Here is a 22,657-nt window from a genome sequence, read left to right as displayed (position 1 = left end):
GTTTTGGTGGCTTGGGTTTGGTTTTTTTTCAGAAAAGGTGAAGTCATTTGCAGTACAATAGAAAATTGTAATTATATCAGTATGTAATAAAAACAACAATTTTCTAAAAACAAGTCACTGTTGTTACCAATTGCAAATGAATCAGAAGGAAAATTGATCGATGGGCATAAGGACAGAGTGCAAAGGTATGATTGTGCAACAAAACTGCCTTAGTTTCTGAATACGATTTCAAGCCATTCCACTTATATTTTAGGAAGTTATACTTGGAGTAGGGGCTTTGCTCTACTTAGGCTGTTTGTGATCAAATCTTAGCACCCATCCATGAGAAGTAGCTGTTAGATTAAAAACAATCTCAACAATACAACAAAACAGATTATTTCAGAAAGTGAACCAGCAGAAAAGCCACATCTCTAAATGTTTTCAGTGGAAAGCTTGTCTGTCTTCTCAGTCCAGTCTTGTTTGTTCTTTTTTCTTCATTCTCTTCTAATTTGCACCTTTTTATTAGCTTTGTTGTTTTCTCTGAGGCAAGATTAAAATTGGTCTATGAGTAGCCAAAAAAAAAAAAAAAAAAAAAAAAAAAAGAAAGAAAGGAAAATGTTTATCTCCTGCAAGATCTGCTTATCAGAAAATCCTTCCTCTCTAGCTGATAGCAGCACTCTTCTTTTCCTCTTCTATTTTGAATGCCCAAAAAATGCATTGATGCCATCCATTCCTCTCAAAAGCTAAGCTGCCGCATAATGTACCAGTGAATTGTACCTGCATCTAGCACTCCTCTCAAAAATCAAGATTAGTCCAGAGTCAAAAAGATAATTAAGCATTAATAGTTAAGATAATTAACCATGTTGTTGACAGGTTCTGCATTCTCTTGTTCATAGCCAAAGTAGTATTACAATCATATTAAAATACACTTTTAGGTAGAAAAATTCTTCATTAGAAGATGCATCCTTTACATTTGGGGCAGTTCCATTATTCTGCGGTTATGGTTATGTTGGTTGATATGTTGGTTGATATCTTTCATGGGCTAATGTACAGCTAATAAGGTGTCAGTTGCTAATGCAAGCAAACAGGGCAAAAGAATAACATCTGTGATTGCCGTAGTTATCACCTAAGTGTAATTATCTACAACTGCTGAAATAAATCACTTCAGATTTTAAAGCTATCTTCACAGCATTCTCATCTATCTTTATTATTATAGCTGTCTTTTAAAATATCTCTGCTTTTTTCTTTTTTCTTTCTAAATCAGTGAGCAAGAAAAAAAGGTAATCACCTTCATTTGTGAGCAGAGAAAACACAATCTGCATTAAATTAAGAGTTTGTTGGTTTTTTTGCTTTTTTTTTTTTTTTTAATGTAGGTCTTCAGTATACACAGTGAAATGTCTCAGTACTCTTTCTATTACTTCTGCTTCAATCTTCCCCAATGGGTTCCTACTGAAAAAGCACAACAAAGTTTCTGTATCACCTCTTTTTTATTTTGTTCTATTTTAAACAAGTTGAACTAGACCGTTTCTCTTTCTTCCATCTGATTATATCTATTATGTGTAGGCAGTCATGAGATCTAAGTGAGCAGAACCTTTAAGGAAACTTCCAGGATTCTCTCAGTTTAAAGCATGCCCACCTTTTAAGAACAAACACCAGACAGGTACAGGATTAGATTACTGAGAAGCCTCTTCCCCCAAAACGCTGAGAATTTTGGATTTAAAAATGCAATTTTGCTTGCCAATGGTGTATTTATAAAGATGCTAGCAAGAGAGAGAGCTCAGGCAGCTTTTGTGAATGCTTCTGATTTGTCATCCTTGGTATCAGAGAAAAGTGCATTCCTGGACTTCATAATCCTCTTTGGTTGAGGCTATACTGACTGAGGTCTCCCAGTTAGCCAGAAGAAGAGTTTACTGGTTAGCTCAGAGGAAGCAAAGTGTGACTGGAAGCAGCTGGCTGCCAGGCATAAAGGGCTGCTTCTAGTGGCTTGCCTCTAATTTTGTCAGGACATGCTCTCCGTCTGAAGCATGTTCATCAGCAGCAGTTGAATCTGCCATCCTCTCTCCATGTCTATGATATAAGCTGAGCAAAAGCAGATGGTGACAGCTTATCTGCCAGCTCACGCTCTTTTCTGATTTTGAATATATCAAACATTTGTGGAAAAGCAGAACCTTCCTAGAATCCAGCTATGTATTTCAGATATATACTACAGTCACAAGCATCAGCCTCTTGGCAGATACTTAACTGAACTGATCCTTCCTTTTGTGCTTCCCCATATTTTCAGCTTTGCTGCTGCTTTCATTAGCTCATCATTACATGCTCTGGGCTAGGAAGGAGAGATGAGTTTCATTTTTGCATTATTCTTCCTGCTACAAGCATGTTCTGCCTGTGTAATATTTGAATACAAAGTCTGAGGAACCAGCAGTAAAGTTATGTCTGAAAAGCTGGAAGACATTCTTCTCCTTCTCTCTCATTTTTACTATTTTTAGTGAAAACAATGTCAAGTAGTATGTTTCAAGTGGTATGTAAAACTTCTAGTTGTCCCAGCCTCTTGTCAGTACGACCCCCTTTCCAGTACCTTCCTCCCATCTCTACAATCTTACTGAAATAGGACCATTAAAACAGAAAGAGAAGTGACATGTAGAAATCATCTGCTGTTCTGAGATGCCCAGAGCAGAAACAGCACTGAGGAAATCAAGGTTTAGAGGCATGTGTACTACTAATAGCACGGATATGTCAATGCTTCTATTACGGAAGTTGCTGATTTTCCATCAGGGCTGACTCCTACAGCAGATGTGCTTCAAGTGCCACTTTACACCGTTTTTCTCCACTACCTTGTGACTGCATAAGCCTCACATCCAGCCTGGACATGTTTCTGGCCTTGACCGTTTCTCTGGTGGTTTGGTCGAGAGTTCTGCAAAACCTAATCTCCATAGGAAATGAATTTATATGAGCAGGGAGAATGACTATTTTTAACTGTCCACTGTTTTTAACCTATCCATTATAAATGATGTGGTGATGTGAGAAGCTATGGTAACATTTGTTCAATTATTCCAATAACAGAAGGGAAATAAAATGAAATTCACAGAATCTCGCAGGTTGTCATAACAATTTGGCATTCTGTTATTGCAGGTTCACCTCCAAAACAGCAGAAAGTGCATTTATTACTTATCAATGTTTGTTTTACTGGGATTAAAATTGGTGGTACATTTTGAAAATGTGTATGTTTAAGCCTTTAAGTAAAGCTTCAAGGTACCAATCATTGGTATTCATGAATAGCAATTATATGGATACTTCCCAGAATGTTCTTAAAAATTAACTGTAGAAAAATATGTTCTTCACTCCATTTTAATTTACTCAAAATGCATGTAATGCCAATCTTAAAAAAATCCAAATGGTCAAGGTGCTTTCTGAAATTCTTACATAGTGGCATATAAAACTAAAAGCTTTGGAAGAATAGCTGCAACAGAACATACAGAACAACAATCAAAAAAAAAAAAAAAAAAAAAAAGAACAGAGACACTCAAATAAATTAATGTCTGAGAAATTGAAGGTCGTGGGTTGAGAAGTTCCAGAGTTGCATATTATCAGAAGCTTAGCAGCTGTAACACAGTGTCAATTTGTTGTTAGCGTCATCTGCTTCCCCAGCTGTTTCCCGTGCCGACTGACTGCAACCACTGAAAAGCCGTCTTGCCCTCCTGAAGCATTGCTCCACCACGGTATGGTGGTGGCATATCCTAAAGCAATCTCCCAGTTTAAATGCACTTGGTAGCAATTTGTTCAGCATGGATGGCTTGATGCCATAAGGTCAAAAATTTAAGGTAATTTACTGTAATTTGTCAAGCTGGTAAAGTGCAAGAAAACAGATATTTCTATAGATAATATGCTCTTAGTTGTGTTGCAGGCTGAATAGAAGAAGTTATGTTTTCTTCTAGAAGCACCGAGGTCTCCAGGTCTTATAATGTTGTAAAATGAACCATTTAGAGGGCTAGAAGCAATTAGGCTATCTACAAGAAATACTGCATACCATCATCACCATACCAACAGCTGTTCTCCATAGCCCATTCTGTAAGTTAGATGAATCTTTGTTGTGATATATTGTCCAAACAGATGTGTCATTCATTATTCCATAGGAAATATTATACCCTTGAAATGAGTGCAGAAGTGAAGTCACTGAGCGCAGGAGCAGAACATAATAACAGTTACAGGCTGAAACAACTCTCATTGCATCAGTAATAATTCTCTCTTTTGATGTAATATAGCCATAATATAGCCATTGTAAGAGCAGATGTCAGTATCTGTGGATTAAAGGGCATGCTCATCTTCTGGAGTCAGTTCCTTACTATTTAGTGACGATAAGTAATACTTAAAGTAGTCATTCCCAAGTTAAAGCTGTCTCTGTTTAGTCAGAACTACAGTAGGAATAGAGTTTTAGAAGAACTACAGTACTGAAGGAACTTGCACTTCACTGCATGCTACTCATACAGGAACAAACAGCTATGTAACAGAGTTTCCCATATTACTGTAATTGATTTTTGGTGGGCTAGCCATAAGATGAAAAAGAAAGGTCAAAAATCTCCCTGTACTGTTCTTTCCTTTCAAAATATTACTGAAGTCTGTGTGGCCAAATAAAATCTTATCTTCTCTGATGTTCTATCTTGCTGATCAAATTTATCCTGACGTATTGCAAATGCAATCTCAGTTTTAAAGACCCTAGTATTTTCATGTAGTCAATGTGATTTTAATGAAGGAATATTTTAGAATTCATTTGAGAAAAGGGGCCCCATCTACTGCCTACTACAAAATCTGTACATTCACAATTTGGGCAACAAGTTCTGCATCAAGCTGGTGTACTGATTGCAAGAGAGCAGTGATTTCCTTTCCTCTGTATCAGGACATAAATCCATGCTAGGAGGTAGGATTAGGACCCAGCGCATACACCCTTGTGGTTCCATAACAGCTTTACAGGGAAGGGGCAATTCTGCCTCAGCCTCTTAGCATGAGGGCATAGCTGCCGCAACATGACCGGGGGGGATTTGATACCTCTTTCTTTCTGAAATGTAGAAACAAAAGTTTCCAAATAAAGCCGATTTGGGAAGGCTCCTGAGGCTTTCAGTTACACATTGTTTGTTTAGCAGGTGATCAGAGGCTTTCTCAAATAGCAGCCAGGCTTAATGGGCTGCATTAAAAAAAGTTGTCCAGCAGGAAGATGGAGGTGGTTGTCCCCCTTTACTCAGCTCTTGTGAGGCCCCATCTGGAGTGCTGTGTCCAGGCCTGGGGCCTCCAGCAAAAGAAGCATATGGAGCTCTTGGAGCGGGTCCAAAGGAGGGCCAGTAAGATGATCGGAGGGCTGGAGCACCTCTCCTATGAGGAAAGGTTGAGGGAACTGGGACTGTTTAGCTTGAAGAAGAGAAGGCTCTTGGAAGACCTCGTTGTGGCCTTCCAGTACATGGAGTGTATAAACAAGAGGTGGAACAACTGTTTATATGGGTGGACAGTGATAAGGCAAGGGGGATCGTTTTTAAACTAAGGCAGGGAAGGTTTAGGTTAGATATCAGGAGGAAGTTTTTCACACAGAGGGTGGTGACACACTGGAACAGGTTGCCCAAGGAGGCTGTGGATGCCCCATCCCTGGAGGCATTCAAGGCCAGGCTGGATGTGGCTCTGGGCAGCCTGGTCTGCTGGTTGGCAACTCTGCACATAGCAGGGGGTTGAAACTAGATGATCGTTGTGGTCCTTTTCAATCCAGGACATTCTATGATTCTATGATTAAAACAAATTTAGGGGATTCACGGTTAAAGCTTGGAGATCCTGCAAAGTTTTCTGTTCTTTCACTGTGCGTCTGCATCTTATGCCAGCCAAAAAAAAATTAACCTTTGAATCAGTCTCACAGCCTGGCACAACAAAATTGGCAGTGAAAATTGCTTGGCAACAAGAGTTGTTGTGGAGAATGGCAGAGCTTGTTTTTGTTGTCCACTTAGGTTCCTCATGCGTCGTTTCTTTATTCACATTCATGGACAATATGTGGATATTACATTTGAATTAACACATAGTTATTTTCTGCAGGTTAGAATTGAGGGACTTGTGGGTATTTTTCTTGCTGTGTAAAGAAGAATAAATGAAGTCATGCACACCTTACAACAGTGCCCAGCAGGGTGGAATTTTAAACAAGACAAAGAAGACACATATGAGAAAATGTCAAGAAAGAGCACCATGACCAGAGAAGCAGTTTTGCAACTCAAAAACCAAGTGTATTAGTATTCAAAATACTGATGAGATATTTATATTAACTGTCTTTGTTATTGTTAGGCTTTTAATTTGCTTTGTAATCTACATCTACTACATTAATTATTAGATGAATAGAAGTATATTGGATTATGCATTAGAGAACAGTCTAGTCTTAACTGGCATGGGCATACCGTTGTTTTCTAGATTGTCTTCTATTATGATTAGTACTAGTTGACAAATTGTTTTTGGACTTCTACTGAAAAACGCCAGTCTAACAAAAAAGGAAATTAAATATTGGCATGAGAATTAACTGTGGCTTCTGAGTACTAAATTGATAAAGACATTTAGAAGCTATTTCAGCTGTGTAGGTCAGGTGAGGCCTCATTAATTATTATGGCCTTTAGAATAAGAAGATAACATAATCACTTTAAAAATCTCAAGCTAATTAAAAATGTGTTTTGTTTTTTTTTTTTGCACTGTTTTGAGTTAATTTCGAAAGTATAGTAGCACACACTGCATTATGTCTATCTTCACTTTTTAAACTTTCAGCTTTCCTCGACTTTTTTTTTAATAATATAATTTGCCCTACTTTTTCAGTGTATATGTAAAGCAGTAAATGTACTGTGTCCAGACCGCTAATTAGTATAATCAGTGACATCTCTGAAGAGATCTACTTCTGATAGAACCAATCATACTTTTTCTCCATTGAGGAAAATAAAAAAAATAATTGTGGAAATTCATAGTTTTCCTGGAATTACATCTCTATTTTTGTGTGCCTTACTACTCTTCAGTTGAACTATGCTGACAAAATCACTAGGTGTCAGATCGGAAATTTAGTTATTCTCAAATATCTCTGAATCAGCAAACAGATACTGTTGTGCGTCACCTTTTTTTTTTTTTTTCTTCTTTTTTTTTAATGAAATGATACTTATTTAATTATTTTCAGATGGCTATCCTAAAGAAGAAATGATTTACAGATGGAGAAAAAACTCAGTGGAAGCTGCTGACCAGAAATCTTGGAGACTCTATCAGTTTGACTTTATGGGTCTCAGAAATACTTCAGAAATTGTGAACACCTCTGCAGGTAAGAATAGCAAAACTTATAAAACTTATAAAATTCAAAGAGTGTATGCTTTATCTATGATTGAATTAAGCTTTGTGGTTACTCAGACTCTGCAGTGAGCTCCATAGTCATCAGTTGGTGAAGTCTTCTTTGAGTCATAGGAGGAACCTGCTGAAAGTAAACACCTGCTTAACTGATGGCAAATTTTTAAAAATCCTATTGTTATTATTATTAGCTATTCTAATTTAGGCAGTACTCTGTTACTGTTTGGGAAACACTGAGGCCAATAAAAAAATGATTAGTCTCTGAAATCACTGATGGTAGGTCATGTCCTACCAACTAACATTAGTAATTTATTCTCAGGACTGGATCCTTTTTGTAATGAAGCATCACTAAAGCTTTAGTGAGTATTTCGGGTTTGTTATTTAGCAGAGCAAAATGTAGCAAACATAAGCATTTTCTTCTATTATTGATATAAATCTCTGTAGCCTGCATTTTTCTCAGGAATGCTAATTCAGGTGAATGAGCCATAAGTTGGACCGGGAGTTGGTGAATCATTAAAATATCTGTATATAGAAGCATATAGGTTGGAGAAATCTTTCAAGATTATCAAATCCACTCACCAACCTGACTGACTGAGTCACTAAACCTATGTCTGTTAGTGATACAAAGTCAAGCATGTACTTGGTGCCAAAGTATGCAGGCACTGCTGGTCATCAGAAGGAATAGGAAAGGTCTACTATTCCTGCTTTGCTCATATCCGGAGTGATGCTATCTTCAGTTTGAATGAAGAGCTGCTAAATTCACTTGCAGGAAGAATTACACAGCTGGCCATATTAAGATGTTGATAGTGTCTTGGTAAGTAAATAGACCTACCAACCTCTTGATTTGCACAGGACAAAAGCATTTTTAGGTTTCTTTCAAGGGAGTAAATTGTTAACTTGGAACAAAAACAAAAAAAAGTTTTTCCCACACTCTTTTTTGTGTGCATCAAGTTCCTTTAAGATGAATGAACTGACAGTGTGTTTCTCCTATTATTGCTATTGCTGCCTATATTCACTCATTTTTATAGTGCAGTGTTGAATTGTACCTACTGGAGCCATCATGACACTTCTGTTCTCCTAAAGTTATTAGGAGAGCAGAACAGGAGAATAGTGGCTGAAGTGTTTTGGCAGACTGGCGTTTATTCAAACACTGTAAACAAAACTAAATGAAACTTGTCAGGAGGCTGTGGAAAGCACGCTGGGAGAAACTATGTAAAATACATGGGTCAGATAACCTACTGGTACTATTAGGTAGAAAAAATATTTGCTCGTATGGCCAGCAGGTGACTGAAAAGGGGCTCTCAGTCAATAAATATATGAAAAACAGGATGTTGAGTTTGCACATGGACTTGATTATTTTAAATTATTTTTTATAATAAACTCTCCAGGGGTATTTTCATTGCTTTCCAAGGTATTTTCAATGCCAGATTTACTGAATATTACCGTTATTTACTATTAGGAGCAACCCAGAACCAGGACTAGGGAAAACTAAATGGTACATTGGAAAAACATGAGTGTGCCTTGTGCTACAGCATGATTCTCAAAATGGAGGGTGGGACACAAAGTCCACCTGGACCTATGGAATATGTCTCAGAGGCAAAATTTAAAATAACTCTACAACTATCTATTCTGAGCACAGAAGTAAATGTATGAAAAGGAGGCTGCACTGGGGCTGACCTTGCAACACTGCAAGTATAGAACACCCTTGATTTTGGGCTGCTTCCCAGAATAACTAGTTCCCATGGATTACCCTCTGGGAACCTATAGATGTTCCACCAGCTGCCATCTCACTGCAGAGCTGGGATAAAAAGAGCAGCATTATTTATAGTGTTATTCAGGTAATTGTTAGGAGTAACAAGATGGAGCTGGGAAAATGAAAGCAGGCAAGATACCAACAGCAGCTTCCTGACAGGGAGAGGTACTAAAGTGTCATCTGTTCCTCCTAAGGGAAATTATGAAATTTACTATTATGCAGGGCATTAACAAGCAGACTAGACAAAATATGAGAAAATGTACTGCAGGGAATGGTCCTGCAGTAGCAGGAGATGGATTCAAAAGCCTAACATCTTTTTTTTTCACATCTAACTTACACCCTTCTGCTGTTTTATGACACTATTATTTCTCACTAAAGTGTTTGCTCATCTACAGTACGGGAACTACCACAGTGTTACCTGCCTGTATCTAGTTCAGATATGCCTTTTTAAGCTACTTTTCAGCAGTTACAGTGATAATGAAGACGGACCACATTGACCACACAGCAACATGCTGATTTTCTTTTGGTTGTTTCTTTTTTTTTTTTTTTTTTTTTCCTATAAGCCAGTTCATTTTGGCCACAAAATGACTAGATTCTGTACTCAGCAGAGTTCTGCTAATTGATGTTCTTTCAGTCTTTCCAAACTTTTTTTTTTCCCTCCAAATATCTGTATAACCTTTATGTTAATCCTGGGCAAATTAGGAATTATGCAAGTAGGAAATCAGCCATAGCAAAGACTGTTTCTGATGTTTGAGCAAGATAAGAAGCTCTATCACTTCTTGCTGTGTGCCAGCAAGGCAAAGCATTAACACAGTAGCGTGTTTTGCTTTTGCAAGGGGGCTGTTCTCTCTTACAATAATCTGACAACCAGGGAAAGTCCTCACTGCCATCTAGAAGAGATACTCAAAACTTTTTTCTTGAGGATGATTACTGCATTTCATGCTAAGGTACAAACATAATCTACACAACTGAGCTCACTCTGCTGGTGCTGTGGCCAAGCACCTTTGTCCTCCACTCTAAGTAAGCTCTCACTGTCAGGTCCTATCAAACTAATTCACAGTTATGGGAGAATTCCCACACTGTTGCCATCTGGCAAGGTACTCAAATACCGTAACAAGAGCACTTCTCTTACTACAATGTCAAGTAAGGTTGACAAAGATAATTAAACTAGGGGGAATATTAAGCTACATGGTACTGTTTTTTTTGTTTTAGTAAAAAAAAAAAAAAAAAAAAAAAAGGGGCAGGAAATGTAAATAAAGAAAAAAACCTGAAATTTTAAAATTGCTGATCAGCTATTGGAAGGGTGATCAGAAAAATAGGAGTCAGAAAGAGAGCATCGTGCTTAAAAGCACACTGTGTATTTGCAGTATATCTTAGAATCCTAGAATTTGAGCAAAGGAAAGCAAACCAAACCAAAAAAAAAAAAAAAAAAAACACAAAACAAAACAAACCCACAACATTCTCAGAATTGTGAAGGAATCTACAGGTAAATGTTATGGAGTGAGCTGTAGTGTTGCTTGTGCTTTTCTGCTATAATCTCCTCCACGGAAAGCCCATTCATTCTCTTTAAGCCACTCGATTTTTTACACTCCTAGATAAACACAAAGACCTTGCAGCTACTGAATCTCACTTTCATTTACTTGAAAACTTCTTTGCACCATACAAGTTCTATTTATGTTCTTCAGATGCCTGTAGCCTGAGAGATTTTTGCAGTCCAAAGGAGCCTTTGCATAAATATGTTCAAGCTAATACAACAGAAATAGAAAACAACACTGTGCTCAATTTAAAATCGCTAGTAGCAGATCATTAGAAAATAAATGCAGAGAACCAGATAGACAGTATTACTGCACCTCCTGAACAATCCCCATCAAAATCCAGGCGCAATAAATAGCCATAATTGCTGCCATAAACAGGTATACCTTTGCAAATAGCAGATGAATGATGATGAATGGAGTCTTCTTGTCATACAACTTCTAAACTGTATTGTATATTTTGAAATATTTTGAAGTTGTTTCAGCGTGGATCTCAGTTTAGATGATTTTCTCAACCCTATGTCACAGTGCCACAAAGCAAGGTCAGTATCTGTTTTCACGCATTTATGTGAAGCTGTGTGGGAAAATGCTAGTAACAAAATAATTTAAAGTGCACAGTCTGTTTAAGGAGACATTAAATGGCAAGTAAAATGCTATCCTGGAATAAAAATAAGAAAGCAAACACTGCTTGTATTTTAAGAAGATTAAAGTACCTACATAAACAGCTTCTGGTAGGAGAGAAAAGGAATATATACATTTTTGAAGCAAAGCCAAATTTCACTGTGGGAGCTCCCATCAGGTTAAGGGGTGGGTTACGTGGAAACAAAGATTAGCTGACACTCTCCAGGTTTTTCTGAAGACTATCACTTTCCCAGAGTCATTTGTGTGTTCTCAAGACAAATGTTTGTTTTTTTTCTTTCTCAAACCCAATTTATTGGGATTTGCCTCAGTTGGCCATTCAGCACAGACTGCTGTTAATCAGATAACATTCTGAAGCAGACAGATGCCTCAAGTAATTTGAAAACAATGCAGATCTTTACCTACATAGCATTGCAAGGACCTGGCCTCTTTCTGCTAGGGTATCACATAAACTCAAATGCTTTAATTGTTAGGCTATATTTTCAAGACCTCATCAGGCATCTACTCTGTGTTGGCATTATTCCAGGTAGAGTTCCTTCCTTCCTGACTGATGTGAGCACTGAAGGAGAGAGAAAGATGATTGGGGTTTTTGGTTTTGTTTTTAAATCTGAATGCGTGAGTGCAGGTACAGCTGGATTCTAGCAGCTCAGAGCTTGCTTTCACCCAGTGCCTCTGTATGTCTCACCCATCTGTGTGTGGAAAGAATCAATCTCAAGTTAGTCTTACACTCTATGAAGGGATAGAACCAAAAATGCTTTTGGTGGAAGAATTCTCTGTTCCTCTGCTCTTCATTCTTTGGTCCTGACATACCTACCTCCCTTGGCCTATTTAGGCTTCAAGTATAACCCACTGTCACAATTGCAGGATCTTCTTTTATATCTGATAGGTGTGATTGTTACTGTAGCTGTCCTTAGGCTCTTGAACACTGGGGTCTGAATTTATGTCTAGATTCATAGCTTCTTGAGAATGCAGAGAGAGATGAAGTGAGAAAGATGTGCAAACTTTAAGGCTTTAAGAAATATGCAAAATGTCTACCCTGCCTGGAGAGCAAAATGGATGTGCTGTGCTCGAATGTTGTGTTTACAGCAATAAATGGAACATGCATGGCAACTATCCTGGGCATTGATGTCAACTGTATGCTGAACGCAAAGGAGCTATCTTACTTTCCAAGCAGTTTGCCTACACACCAACCGCATGCGTGGTGGGGATGGTCCCTGGCACATGCTCACTCCTGAGCCATGCCTGGGAATCAGTTATATGACACAGACTGATTTGGGCCTGAACTGTCCTATTTTTCACAAAGACATTTGCCATGTTAGATGCATGAGAAGATCAGTGAAGATGATGGTTCAGCTCAGACTTTACCTCACCTGGAAGCCAAGTACAAAGCTTTGACTCAGAGACCCCACTTAAATCTGTCACATTTATTTTATGATGTGGACAGACCATAAGTTCCTTAGATTTCAATTTCTGTTTTGAAAACAATTTTGGCGCTCGGCTGCCTAAAATATTCAAAAAGTCAGCAGAGTTTAGGTCATGAAGCACTGAGCCTCATCTGCAAAGGCTGCTCTGTGCCTTCCATGCTCAGCTGCAGCCAGGGCAGTGCTACAGCTCAGCCACACAGGACCACACCTGCACCCATCCTGGTCAGGGAGGGGCTCACTGTGTAGACCCCCAGCTTAGTCATACTCTCTGGAATGACTGAATGCCATAAGATTTTTTTTCTGACAGTTAACATCTATTTATGAGAAAACAGAAAGTCTGTTTATAAGAAGATTTAGCAATAATCTGTTCACTGACTTTTTATCTCTGATACAATATTTGTGGTACGTCAAATCCCAGTTTAGCAGAGAAAATCAACTGTGTCTGTATTGACTTTTAAAATATATTGACACATCAAATGATAGTAAATCAGAACAAATATTTTGGATAAGCTGTAGTTTTTCTAAGTGAAATTTGAACTTCTATTTTTTTTACAGCACTTCATCTTGCTCTGATATTGTACACTTTGTTTGTGTACAATTCTGGTAAGTTTGCCATCACCTTCTCAGGTTGGAAATACAGTAATGAAATGGATGATTATTAATAATACTTCTAATAAGGTGTAACTGATGCTTATAAGAATCAAAACTTTTATATTGCCCTGAAAATCCAGCACTTGCCTGTCTCATTACAAAAACATCTCCCAAAGCTCATAGTAAGGTAGATTTTGAAGAGAGTGGTTGATAATTTGATCCATAGCCTATTGTAGACTATTAACTATTGTATTGTTTTGTATATGTATTAACTATTCATAGTTAATGAAACTTTCCACTGTTGTTGGCCTTAGATCAGGCTTTGCTATGTGGAAGTCTGAAATTGGGTGTTTAATGCACTTCTCTAAGTAATTCTTCGGTCACTCACTAAGAAAACTCAGCTTAACAGTAAGGTGACATCGGGGTAAGTACATCATGCTCTAGAAACACTTTCCATCTTCTGTTTAGGAACAATGCAAATGATTATCAAAGCTGGTTGAGTGGGTTTTATTCCTTTTCATATTTTATGAGTGGCAGGACTGCATACATAACTGGCTTCATTTTTATTCTTTGTCTTGTGGGGACAATATTGCAGTGTTTCATGTATAGGCAAGTGGAGAGAGAGATTAGAAATAAAGGATCTTTATTTTTTGGTGAAAGCAAAAGGAAAAAAGGTAGACAATGGAAACATCAGAGGCAGGTTTTTGCCCACCTATTTTTTTAGGGAAAATTTCAGTAGGAAGTTATTTTTCCCTAAAAAATAAAAAAAATCCCCATTGCTCTTGATATGGATTTCAAGTTGTCCTTCTTAAAGATTTTCACTTATGTGGAAAATTATGTAATGTTTTCATTTTCCCATTAGCTTTTTCTTCAGCAGGGTTTTTACCTGATAGCTCCTTATTTTGGAAGTTTCATATGTGTCTAACTTTATAATGTTCTTGAATTAATATTCTCATTCACTCCTCTATTGAAAATGTTTTATCTGTGGCTCTCCTGGCTTTTATTCCTACTTCAGTGCCATTAGAGTGCTGTATTGATGATTTAGGATTAACGCAATCAAAAGTTTTATATTAACACAAACTGTGAAGGTTTGGCCTTTTCCCAAGGTTGCTACAATGTTATCTAAAAGTCTTTCAGAAGCAATTGCATTTAATTTAAAACCCATAGTATTGCGCAGGATATTGTCTGTTTTATTCACTGCTTAATCTACAATCATAATGAGAATTTTAAGATACAAAGTGGGTTGATTATTCACATGTAGCAGAAAGATGCTAGGTGACTTTTTAGATTTTAGTTTGCCATGCCTTGAAGAACTGTAGCACGTACTGGTTACATTTTGGCAAGTTTTCCCTAAAATTAGCATTTATTCTTTCACATCAGAGTTGTATTTCCTGATTCCTACCCTATGATGATGGTGATACCTTTTTTACTTCTAGGATCCTTTTCGGCAGGTAGTATTCACAACATTCAAGTCTCATTCATTTCAACTCCATTTCAGTCAACACCTCTTTCTTTCTAATTACACCGTCAAGAACCAAAATCCCCTCAATGATTAATTGCCCAATTCTGGATTTATCTAACATCTATTGAAGGCAATGTGCATTGTTACATTACCTGCCGCAGGTTGGCAGGTAAGAGCTATGCTATCAGGTAACTAAGGGAATAGTACGCACTAGGAAAAAAGTGCTTAGGAAGTTTCCAAAGTTCCTTCTAGTGAATACAATCAAAATATTGATATAGGATTACCTGAAGCCCTTCTGAAATGTGAGGAAGCCTATCATAACCAGGGCTACCACAGCGTATCACAGCAAACGAGAGGTGAACCCTTGCCACTTGCATCACATTTGGCAGTGACAGAAATCTGGGCTGGCATCAGTCATAATTCATTGTGGTGTTTATAAAATAAACTTGGCAGAAGATACCAAAATAGACTATCACTCATTACATCAGAGAAAGTAATTATAGTCAGCTTGAGAAAAACTGAAGGTGAGGGATAGAGTTTCATTACTTCCAGGGGGGGAAACACATGATCTCAAGTGTATCAGAAAGTAGGCAAAGATCTCAGAAAAGCCAGTGACTTCTACAGAATTCTGCCAGCGTCCCTATGCTTCTGAGCAGATGAATCTTCCTGAATACGTTGCCTACTTGAATGAGCCTTGCAATTAAGTCTGTTTGGTCTTACTACATTTTGTCATACTAACCATTGGTGGAACTATAATAGTAGCCAATATCCTTATGTAGAAAAATTTTGCATGATAATGGGGTAGATTTTTGTCAGCCTCGCTTAGAAAATCTTTCCCTGTTTTTCATAAAATTATAATCTTGAACTTATACCCAGTTGAGGGGAAGATTAAAATTATCATTCTGATATGATGTCCGAAGACTGGCATTTGGAAAACTGGTTTTAGCTATGTTCATCCGCAGAGCAAATGTTATGCAATCTCATCTACCTTATCTTTCTTTAACAGAAACAATCCTCGGCTATGTTTGTTTTAGTTGTATAAGTGTCTGTAACTGCTTATTCAATTTTTTCAAGTATATTCTTGGACCTTGCGATCTCCTGCCCTGAACAAAATCATGTATAGTTCTGTATATAAGGAAAACAACATATTTTTAGTTGAGTTAAAGATTTTTATCTGAGAAGTACAGAACCACCACCCACATTCTAATTCAATTCAGTATTGCACTTAATTGCAGGCTCCTACATGTAGGAGCAGTTAGAGTGGAAAAAGCATCTAAAGAGTTTCCTGCTCCTCATGTTCACAGCTTCAGGCATGTCTTTTGCATACTGTAAACATTGTGCCAAATTATTCCTTCAGTACTATTGGTTCAAAACCTAAGTTTTGTAAGATTAATGAAGTAGGAGAATCACAGAAGAATTATAAAGCAGCTTGAAGAGAAAAAAAAAATGCATCATTCACTAGTTGCATGCAGCTATGAAACACGAATGTTAAAAATGTTCTTAATTTCCTATCCATCTTCATATAGTAGTTGTTCACTTCTCAGAATCATGAAAAACTTCAGGCAAAGCTGAAGTCAAATTTGTTGATCATAGTTTTAATCTTTGCCTTGGTCCACTCTGATTTGAAATTCTTATCATCTTGTCATGTTTTTTTAAAGTGAGGATAACTCCTAGGAAATAAACACTGTTAATATTATATCAATTAATATGGCACATCTCTTAGCACAAAACATTAGTTCAAATGTCTTTTGTAGTACTTTCAAGTAGTTTCACCTTATCAACTCCCAGCCCATGTTCTTTTGTTTTATCCTTATTCTTCAGTTCTTCTTCTAAGACAAAAAGTGTCAATTGATTTTCCTAACTACTTCCTTCAAAAAGATGAAAACTTGCTAAATGTTACCTGTGTTAACACAAAAAGGTATGAAAAGAAAAGCATGTTCAAATGTGAAAAAAACTTCTTTGTAACTTCTTTTTATTTATGTGAATAGAAAGGTTAATTCTTAAAGCCACATCTTTAAGAGCCCTTCTGGAAAAACTGAGTCCTTGAATAGTTCTCCACAGTGCTTAAAGCATATCCTCAGCAGGCTCTGGACTTCATGTTTTACACACTTGGAATTTATTTAATTATTTGCTATTCAGGTTGCCTCCAAGTTGCATCTGCTCTTGGGCCAGGCCTCATCAGAAACCTTCAAGGAGCAATCCTGAGCTATTTTTCTGTTTGAAGCCACCAGAGACATTGAAGCAGGGAGGCTATGTTGTGCAGCAGGACTACACTTTCTGCATGAAGTGTATCCCTGAAGAGTGCTGTCAATACTGAGTTGATGACATTTCCCTCCATCTCCCCCAGAGAACTTTAGCAAGGATGTAGAGCTGACCTTAAGCTTCCTCTAGCAGCACTTAAAGTAGCTGACAGCTGATTTGGTCTTGCCACTCTACACTGCACTTTACAGGTGTAGCTTTGGTTTCAGACATGTCACTAGAGAAAGCAGTAGCTCCTTTTGCACAGATGTATTCTCATGACTCACTTCAGAGCACAGGCTTAATCCCATTCTTTAATGTCATGCATTCAAAAATCAGATCCATTGTGGAATTTGCAGAGAAAAGATTATATGATGCCAATAAATATTCTATCATTTCTGGATGGAGGATTTCTTACAATATAATGAAATGTGAAATTGTGAAATGTTTTTCTGTTGTCATCAAACTTAAAACTGCATTTCATATAGGTTTAATCCTTCTGTGCAAAACAGCAACAAAACCACAGCAAACATCTTAAAACAGGAAAAGTTTTAAGAAGTTCAGAAAACATAGCAAAAAATATATTTTCCGTTGCTCCTGTTTTTCATAACATCCTTTTTATGCCCTTTACTCAAACAATTTCTGAAATGTGAGTGATTAGTCTAAACCTGGTTCTCAGTCCTTCTGAGGAAAGAGAAAATTACTCCTATATATTCATATGAGATTAAAAGAATAAAATTTCCTAAGACTGTTTGAAGCATGCTGATACCTTATTAAGCATTGCATTGTAAGTTAAATTCTGCATAACTGAATTCCTGAAGATGAACCTCTTTTGTGAGTCTCCAAATTCATGAGTAAAAGTGCATTTTCTCTACTGCTTCCTGAAGTATTTAACTAACTGACAAGAAACAAACCAGTTCTCAAGTGCTGCAATTTATGGAAGTAATAATTTCTTGAAGGATACTGGCATTGCAAACTCATTGGCATCCAAAAGCCCTTCTTTCCAGTGCTGGAAAACAAAACAAAACAAAAAGAATGTTTTTGAAACCTACAATTCAGCTTTTCTTGAGCCAATATGTCTTTGACAATAAGATTTCTGTAAAACCCTATAATTACTATTTAATGTATTTTTATAATTGGTAATGACTCAAAAAAATATTGAATTGATTGTCTGGCTATTGTAAGCTCAGTTCTGATCTCAGAAGATCATTGAAAGATGCTGTTATCACTTTTAGCAATCCTCAGCTATACGAAATGATGTAATTTTAGAGTTATGCTCTTCAGAAATTGTTTAATTTGAGTTTCTCTAAGTAAAGAAGGCCATAAGTCATTCCGGGGTAGAATGGAATAAGAAAAAAAGAAAAAAATAATGTTAAATATTTTTTATAGAACTTGTCATTTTGATTCATGTAGTTCATAAATCTTTGTGCACATTATCACATGGGTTTGCCATTGTTATTGCTTCATGTTTGCTTTGTTCTTAAAGTCATTTGTTACTTCCCATTTAGGAAAGCTGTCATCTGGTTAAGGCACAGATAATGAAGTTTTGGTCTACAAATCATAAAGGACTTCTTAATAATGGTGTAGTTAAATTATTCATTGAAGCTATTTAGCAAATACTAAACAAATAACAGTACATCCATTTGGCAACAGTCAAGGTGAATTTGAGAGTGAGATGCTAACCACAAAGGGGATGAAATATTTAGCCTATCTTATTTCTTAATTACGATCTTAAAATTTTAAACATGGAATGGGATGTGTTTCATCAAAAGTAGTTTATGGCTCCTGATATTGGGTCAAATCAGCGAAGACACATCATAAATAGTGGAGATCACTAATAACCTCACTGTGCCTGTTCGGATGTGATCAGAAATGCAAGGTTATCTCTGCATAGATCAGTTTTCTGCTGGTTCCACTCTGACATATCAAAGGCAACTCTGCTTTCCACACCTACCCTTTAGGCCTCTTTCTTTTTTTCTCTCCTTTCCAGTTCTTCATTGTTTTTCCCATTACTCACCGCTTCATGTCATCAGGTGTCCAGTTATCAACATTGGATAATTATATCACTATCAATAAGAGAAAACCAAACTTATTTTTAAATGGTTAAATGAGAAAGTGAACTTTTAAAGACTTTCCTGCCTCTACTCCTTTCTCTCTTTAGAAAATAATTAATCTTTTGGCGTCTCCAGATTTTCGTGCTACAAAATCAATTCAGTAAGCTTAAAGATGTAGACTTGCTTTTATTTTCATCCTACTTCTAGGGACCCTTCGGGAATGTGATTTACAAGTAGGTATATATTATAAGAAGACCTCTAAAATCAGGAAAACATGGAGAAATAAAGGAAGTAAGGTACTGGGTTCTCTCAACCTTGAATCCAGTGCAGTAACTTGCACCAGGCTGAGGCAAATGTAAAAGTAACAGTCAATCACAATATAGTATCTAAAAACATTTTACTTAAGTTCATCTACTTCATAAAAAGACATGGAAACATATTTTCAGCCTCAGCATTTTTACTGTATGTAGTTAAAATGTACTTATTTTCCTCTGTAGGTGTATTTATGTCTTTTTTTTCACTAAAAAAATATAAAATGGTTTAAAGAATCGGAGGCTGAAGGAATAAAATGGAAGAAAGAAAAATTATTTTGTTCTGCTGCAATGTAGAAATTTTGAGATTTGCATCTAGTAGCAGTTAAATATACTTAAGGAAAATAAAAAAAAATTAAAGTTATGGAAGAATCAACCAGAGATAAACCAAAACTGGAATGTCTTTTTATAACAGTGTCTGTGGAAACACGTACTGTTTTTATTGATGAAAGAGCAAAATTTTCTCCCTCTGCAGTTCCATGTAAATGCAGCCTCAAGCATTAGTATCACAGGATCTCTGATGATTTCTAGCTTTGATTTTCCAGTTCAGATTTTCGCTAAGTTGACAACCTTAGCATTAATAATGAAAAATGGCAGTGCTATTAATCAAACATATTCAACCACCCAAACATCATTAAAGTCTGATATAATTTTATTCAATGAATACTTAAGCACCTGGAAATGTTTAGACCTCTTCTCACTTTTTCCTGAAACTAGTAATCCAAAGATGTCAATCATAAACAGACATACTCCAGTGTTTCCAACACTATGGTTTCATCTTCTGCCTCTCTGTTAAATATCTAAGATTTTAAAAGTTTTGGTTGGTGGGGAATTCTGTTTAATGCTTAGTTTCTTATTCAAAGCACATGAGCATCCAAAGAAATCATGCTTCCAAAATATTAAAGAAGAAGGAATGAATTGAAACATTACAAAATAGTGAAAATAAATGTATATTGAAATAAACCATTTTGAGAAAGAAAGCTAGCAAAGTTTTAAATGTCTTCACTCTGCCTGTGTGAGGTCACCCTGTGAACTGAGGCATGCAGGGAAGAGCTTGTACCGTAGAGTTAATAAATCCAGAGGTTTGGCTCTACAGGGAAAATCCCTCACCTTCTTCTGTGTTTGAGGAATTTGTGGGCCCAGTCCACAAGTGTGTTAAGTGTCAAGAGATCACAGAAAAAGACACATAATAATGCCCTGTATGTCCAGGAAGAAGTGAATATTTTCCAGTTTTCTCTAACAGTAATTAGCCAGAAAGAATGTCTCATATGGTGATTTTGCCTCATTGCTGTTCACAGTTCATTAATAAATTAATTAAACAATCTTAAAAGATCAGAAAGCTGTGGGTAGTTGGGCACTAATGCCATTGCATCAGTGCCATATTTGAATGACTAGGGTGTAGCGCAATAATGAGGAGGCTTGGAGGGGTTGAGAAGCTGGAGACCTGACGTGGGACCTCTTTGTGTAGAACAACTAGGAAGTCAGCTCTGAGAAAAGGCTTTGGAATGACGCAAAATATAATACGCTTGGTGGAAACACTACAGTTCTGTTGAAAGCCTAGAAGGGAGTCCAAGACACTCAGATATCAATAATTCTCTGCTGTCAAGAAAATACCTGTGAGCCCCACGGCAAAGTTTCTTATTTTTTCATAGCATTTGGTGCTAAGTGATCATACTGAGTACTGATCACTGAGCTCAAATACCAATAGGATTGTAGGATGGTAGGAATGAAAGGAGATTGTGGTAAGGTGTCACGGAGTTAACTAGATCAATCTATGCCTGTGACAATCTATGCCCCCCCCCCCCCCCCCTCCCAGCCCAACAAAATGGGAAGGAAAATGGAAAAGTGACAGGGAGAGGGGAGCTGGGCTCAAGGAAGGAAAAAACAACAGCAGCAACAATCTATGGAGGAAAACTTATTTTACCCACTATGATACCGGAATGCAAGATAACACAAGATAATACAATCTAATTGACATTGAGACTAATAAATCAAATAAAATTGGTGAGAGGGAGAGTTCCTGAGACTGAGTCAAATCTGAAAAGCTTGGTACGGCTAGGAAAGCACCGTCCAGCACCCACTGCAAGGCAGTAAGAGACCTCCCCATCCAGAAGGGCCAAATACCATGACTTCCATGATGTATACAAATAGGTACCTGGAAATTGAGCATTAACACTTTAACCCTCAGTGCACTACATGATGTTGTGAGTGGAATACTGAAAAACAACAAAACACAAAACCTTGACAGTCAGGATGAGTTTCTTTTCCAATATAACTAGAGATAGAACAAGAGGGAATCGATTTAAGTGGTTCACGGGGAGGCTCAGGCTGGATATTAGGAAAACTTTCTCCTCAGAAAAAGTGGTGAAATATTGGAACAGGCTGCCCATGGAGGTGTGGAGTTACCATCCCTGGAGGTGGTCAAGAAAAGGTTAGATGTCACACTAAATGGCATGATTTAGTGGTCATAGTGGTGAGCGGTTGATGGTTGGACTAGATGATCTTAGTGTTGTTTTCCAACCTTAATGATTCTATGATTCTATTGTCTGCAAATAAAATATAGGGAAAAAAAATGCCCTGGGGAACCTTTTTTCTAAATCAAGAAGTGGATAAATTCAGTAAAGGCCACTGAGTCTAGCAAAACTTTGGATGAAAATCAAGAAAGGAGGATTCTTGTTTTATCACATACAAACAAACAACCTCCTAAATGCAACAACCACAAAGGTTTTACCATTTCAACTTTTGTCATTCACTGCTATCTGAAGGGAACTGCCAAAAGTGTGTTATTCTGTGTTGGCAGAGCTTCAGGCATTGTGAGACTTGATAGGCTCCTGCAGAGAAAATCAAGGCAATCTGCATTAACAGTGCACCACTCTGTACTGAAAGACTCCTTACTCAACACAGAGAACAAAAAGGAAAGTTTCTGCTCTTAACATTGCATTCTACTGGTTTCAATATGAACTTGTTTAAAGAATTACCCTAGACAATCACTGAGAGAGCCTCATTTAGCAGGCCAGGCTAAAAAGAATGGCAGTTCTCTTCCAGAAAAGTCTGACAAGGGAAAATATGTACAATTGACAACTGAAAACAGAACATACCTGATTTAGAGCTACAGATTTAGATTTAGAATTAGAATTCTTCTTGTTCATATCCATCCAAGTCTTATTGTAGATACTAGAAATATTGTAGACAAATTAAAAGCTTCAGATCACAGAATCACAGAATCACAGAATCACCCGGGTTGGAAGGGACCTCAAGGATCATGTAGTTCCAACCCCCCTGCCTAGCAGGGCCGCCAAACACACACATTCAGATCAGGTTGCCCAGGACCCCGTCCAACCT

At 37.2% G+C, this 22,657-nt stretch overlaps 1 protein-coding gene across 1 annotated transcript in view; it reads left to right on the top strand.

Moving 5' to 3' along the window:
- Positions 1 to 22,657, top strand: part of GABRG3 (gamma-aminobutyric acid type A receptor subunit gamma3) — a 286,455-nt gene that overhangs the window by 243,325 nt on the left and 20,473 nt on the right. The window contains exon 6 of the mRNA XM_042810309.1: positions 7,151 to 7,288. Within this exon, the coding sequence (XP_042666243.1) occupies positions 7,151 to 7,288 (138 nt within the window). The remainder of the gene's footprint in view (positions 1 to 7,150; positions 7,289 to 22,657) is intronic.

Source organism: Centrocercus urophasianus, unplaced genomic scaffold (assembly GCF_019232065.1).
Source record: "Centrocercus urophasianus isolate 14NV4802_14NV808 unplaced genomic scaffold, USGS_Curo_1.0 seq_12, whole genome shotgun sequence".
In the NCBI taxonomy this organism is placed as follows: Eukaryota; Metazoa; Chordata; class Aves; order Galliformes; family Phasianidae; genus Centrocercus; species Centrocercus urophasianus.
This window is presented reverse-complemented; position numbering and strand designations above follow the sequence as displayed.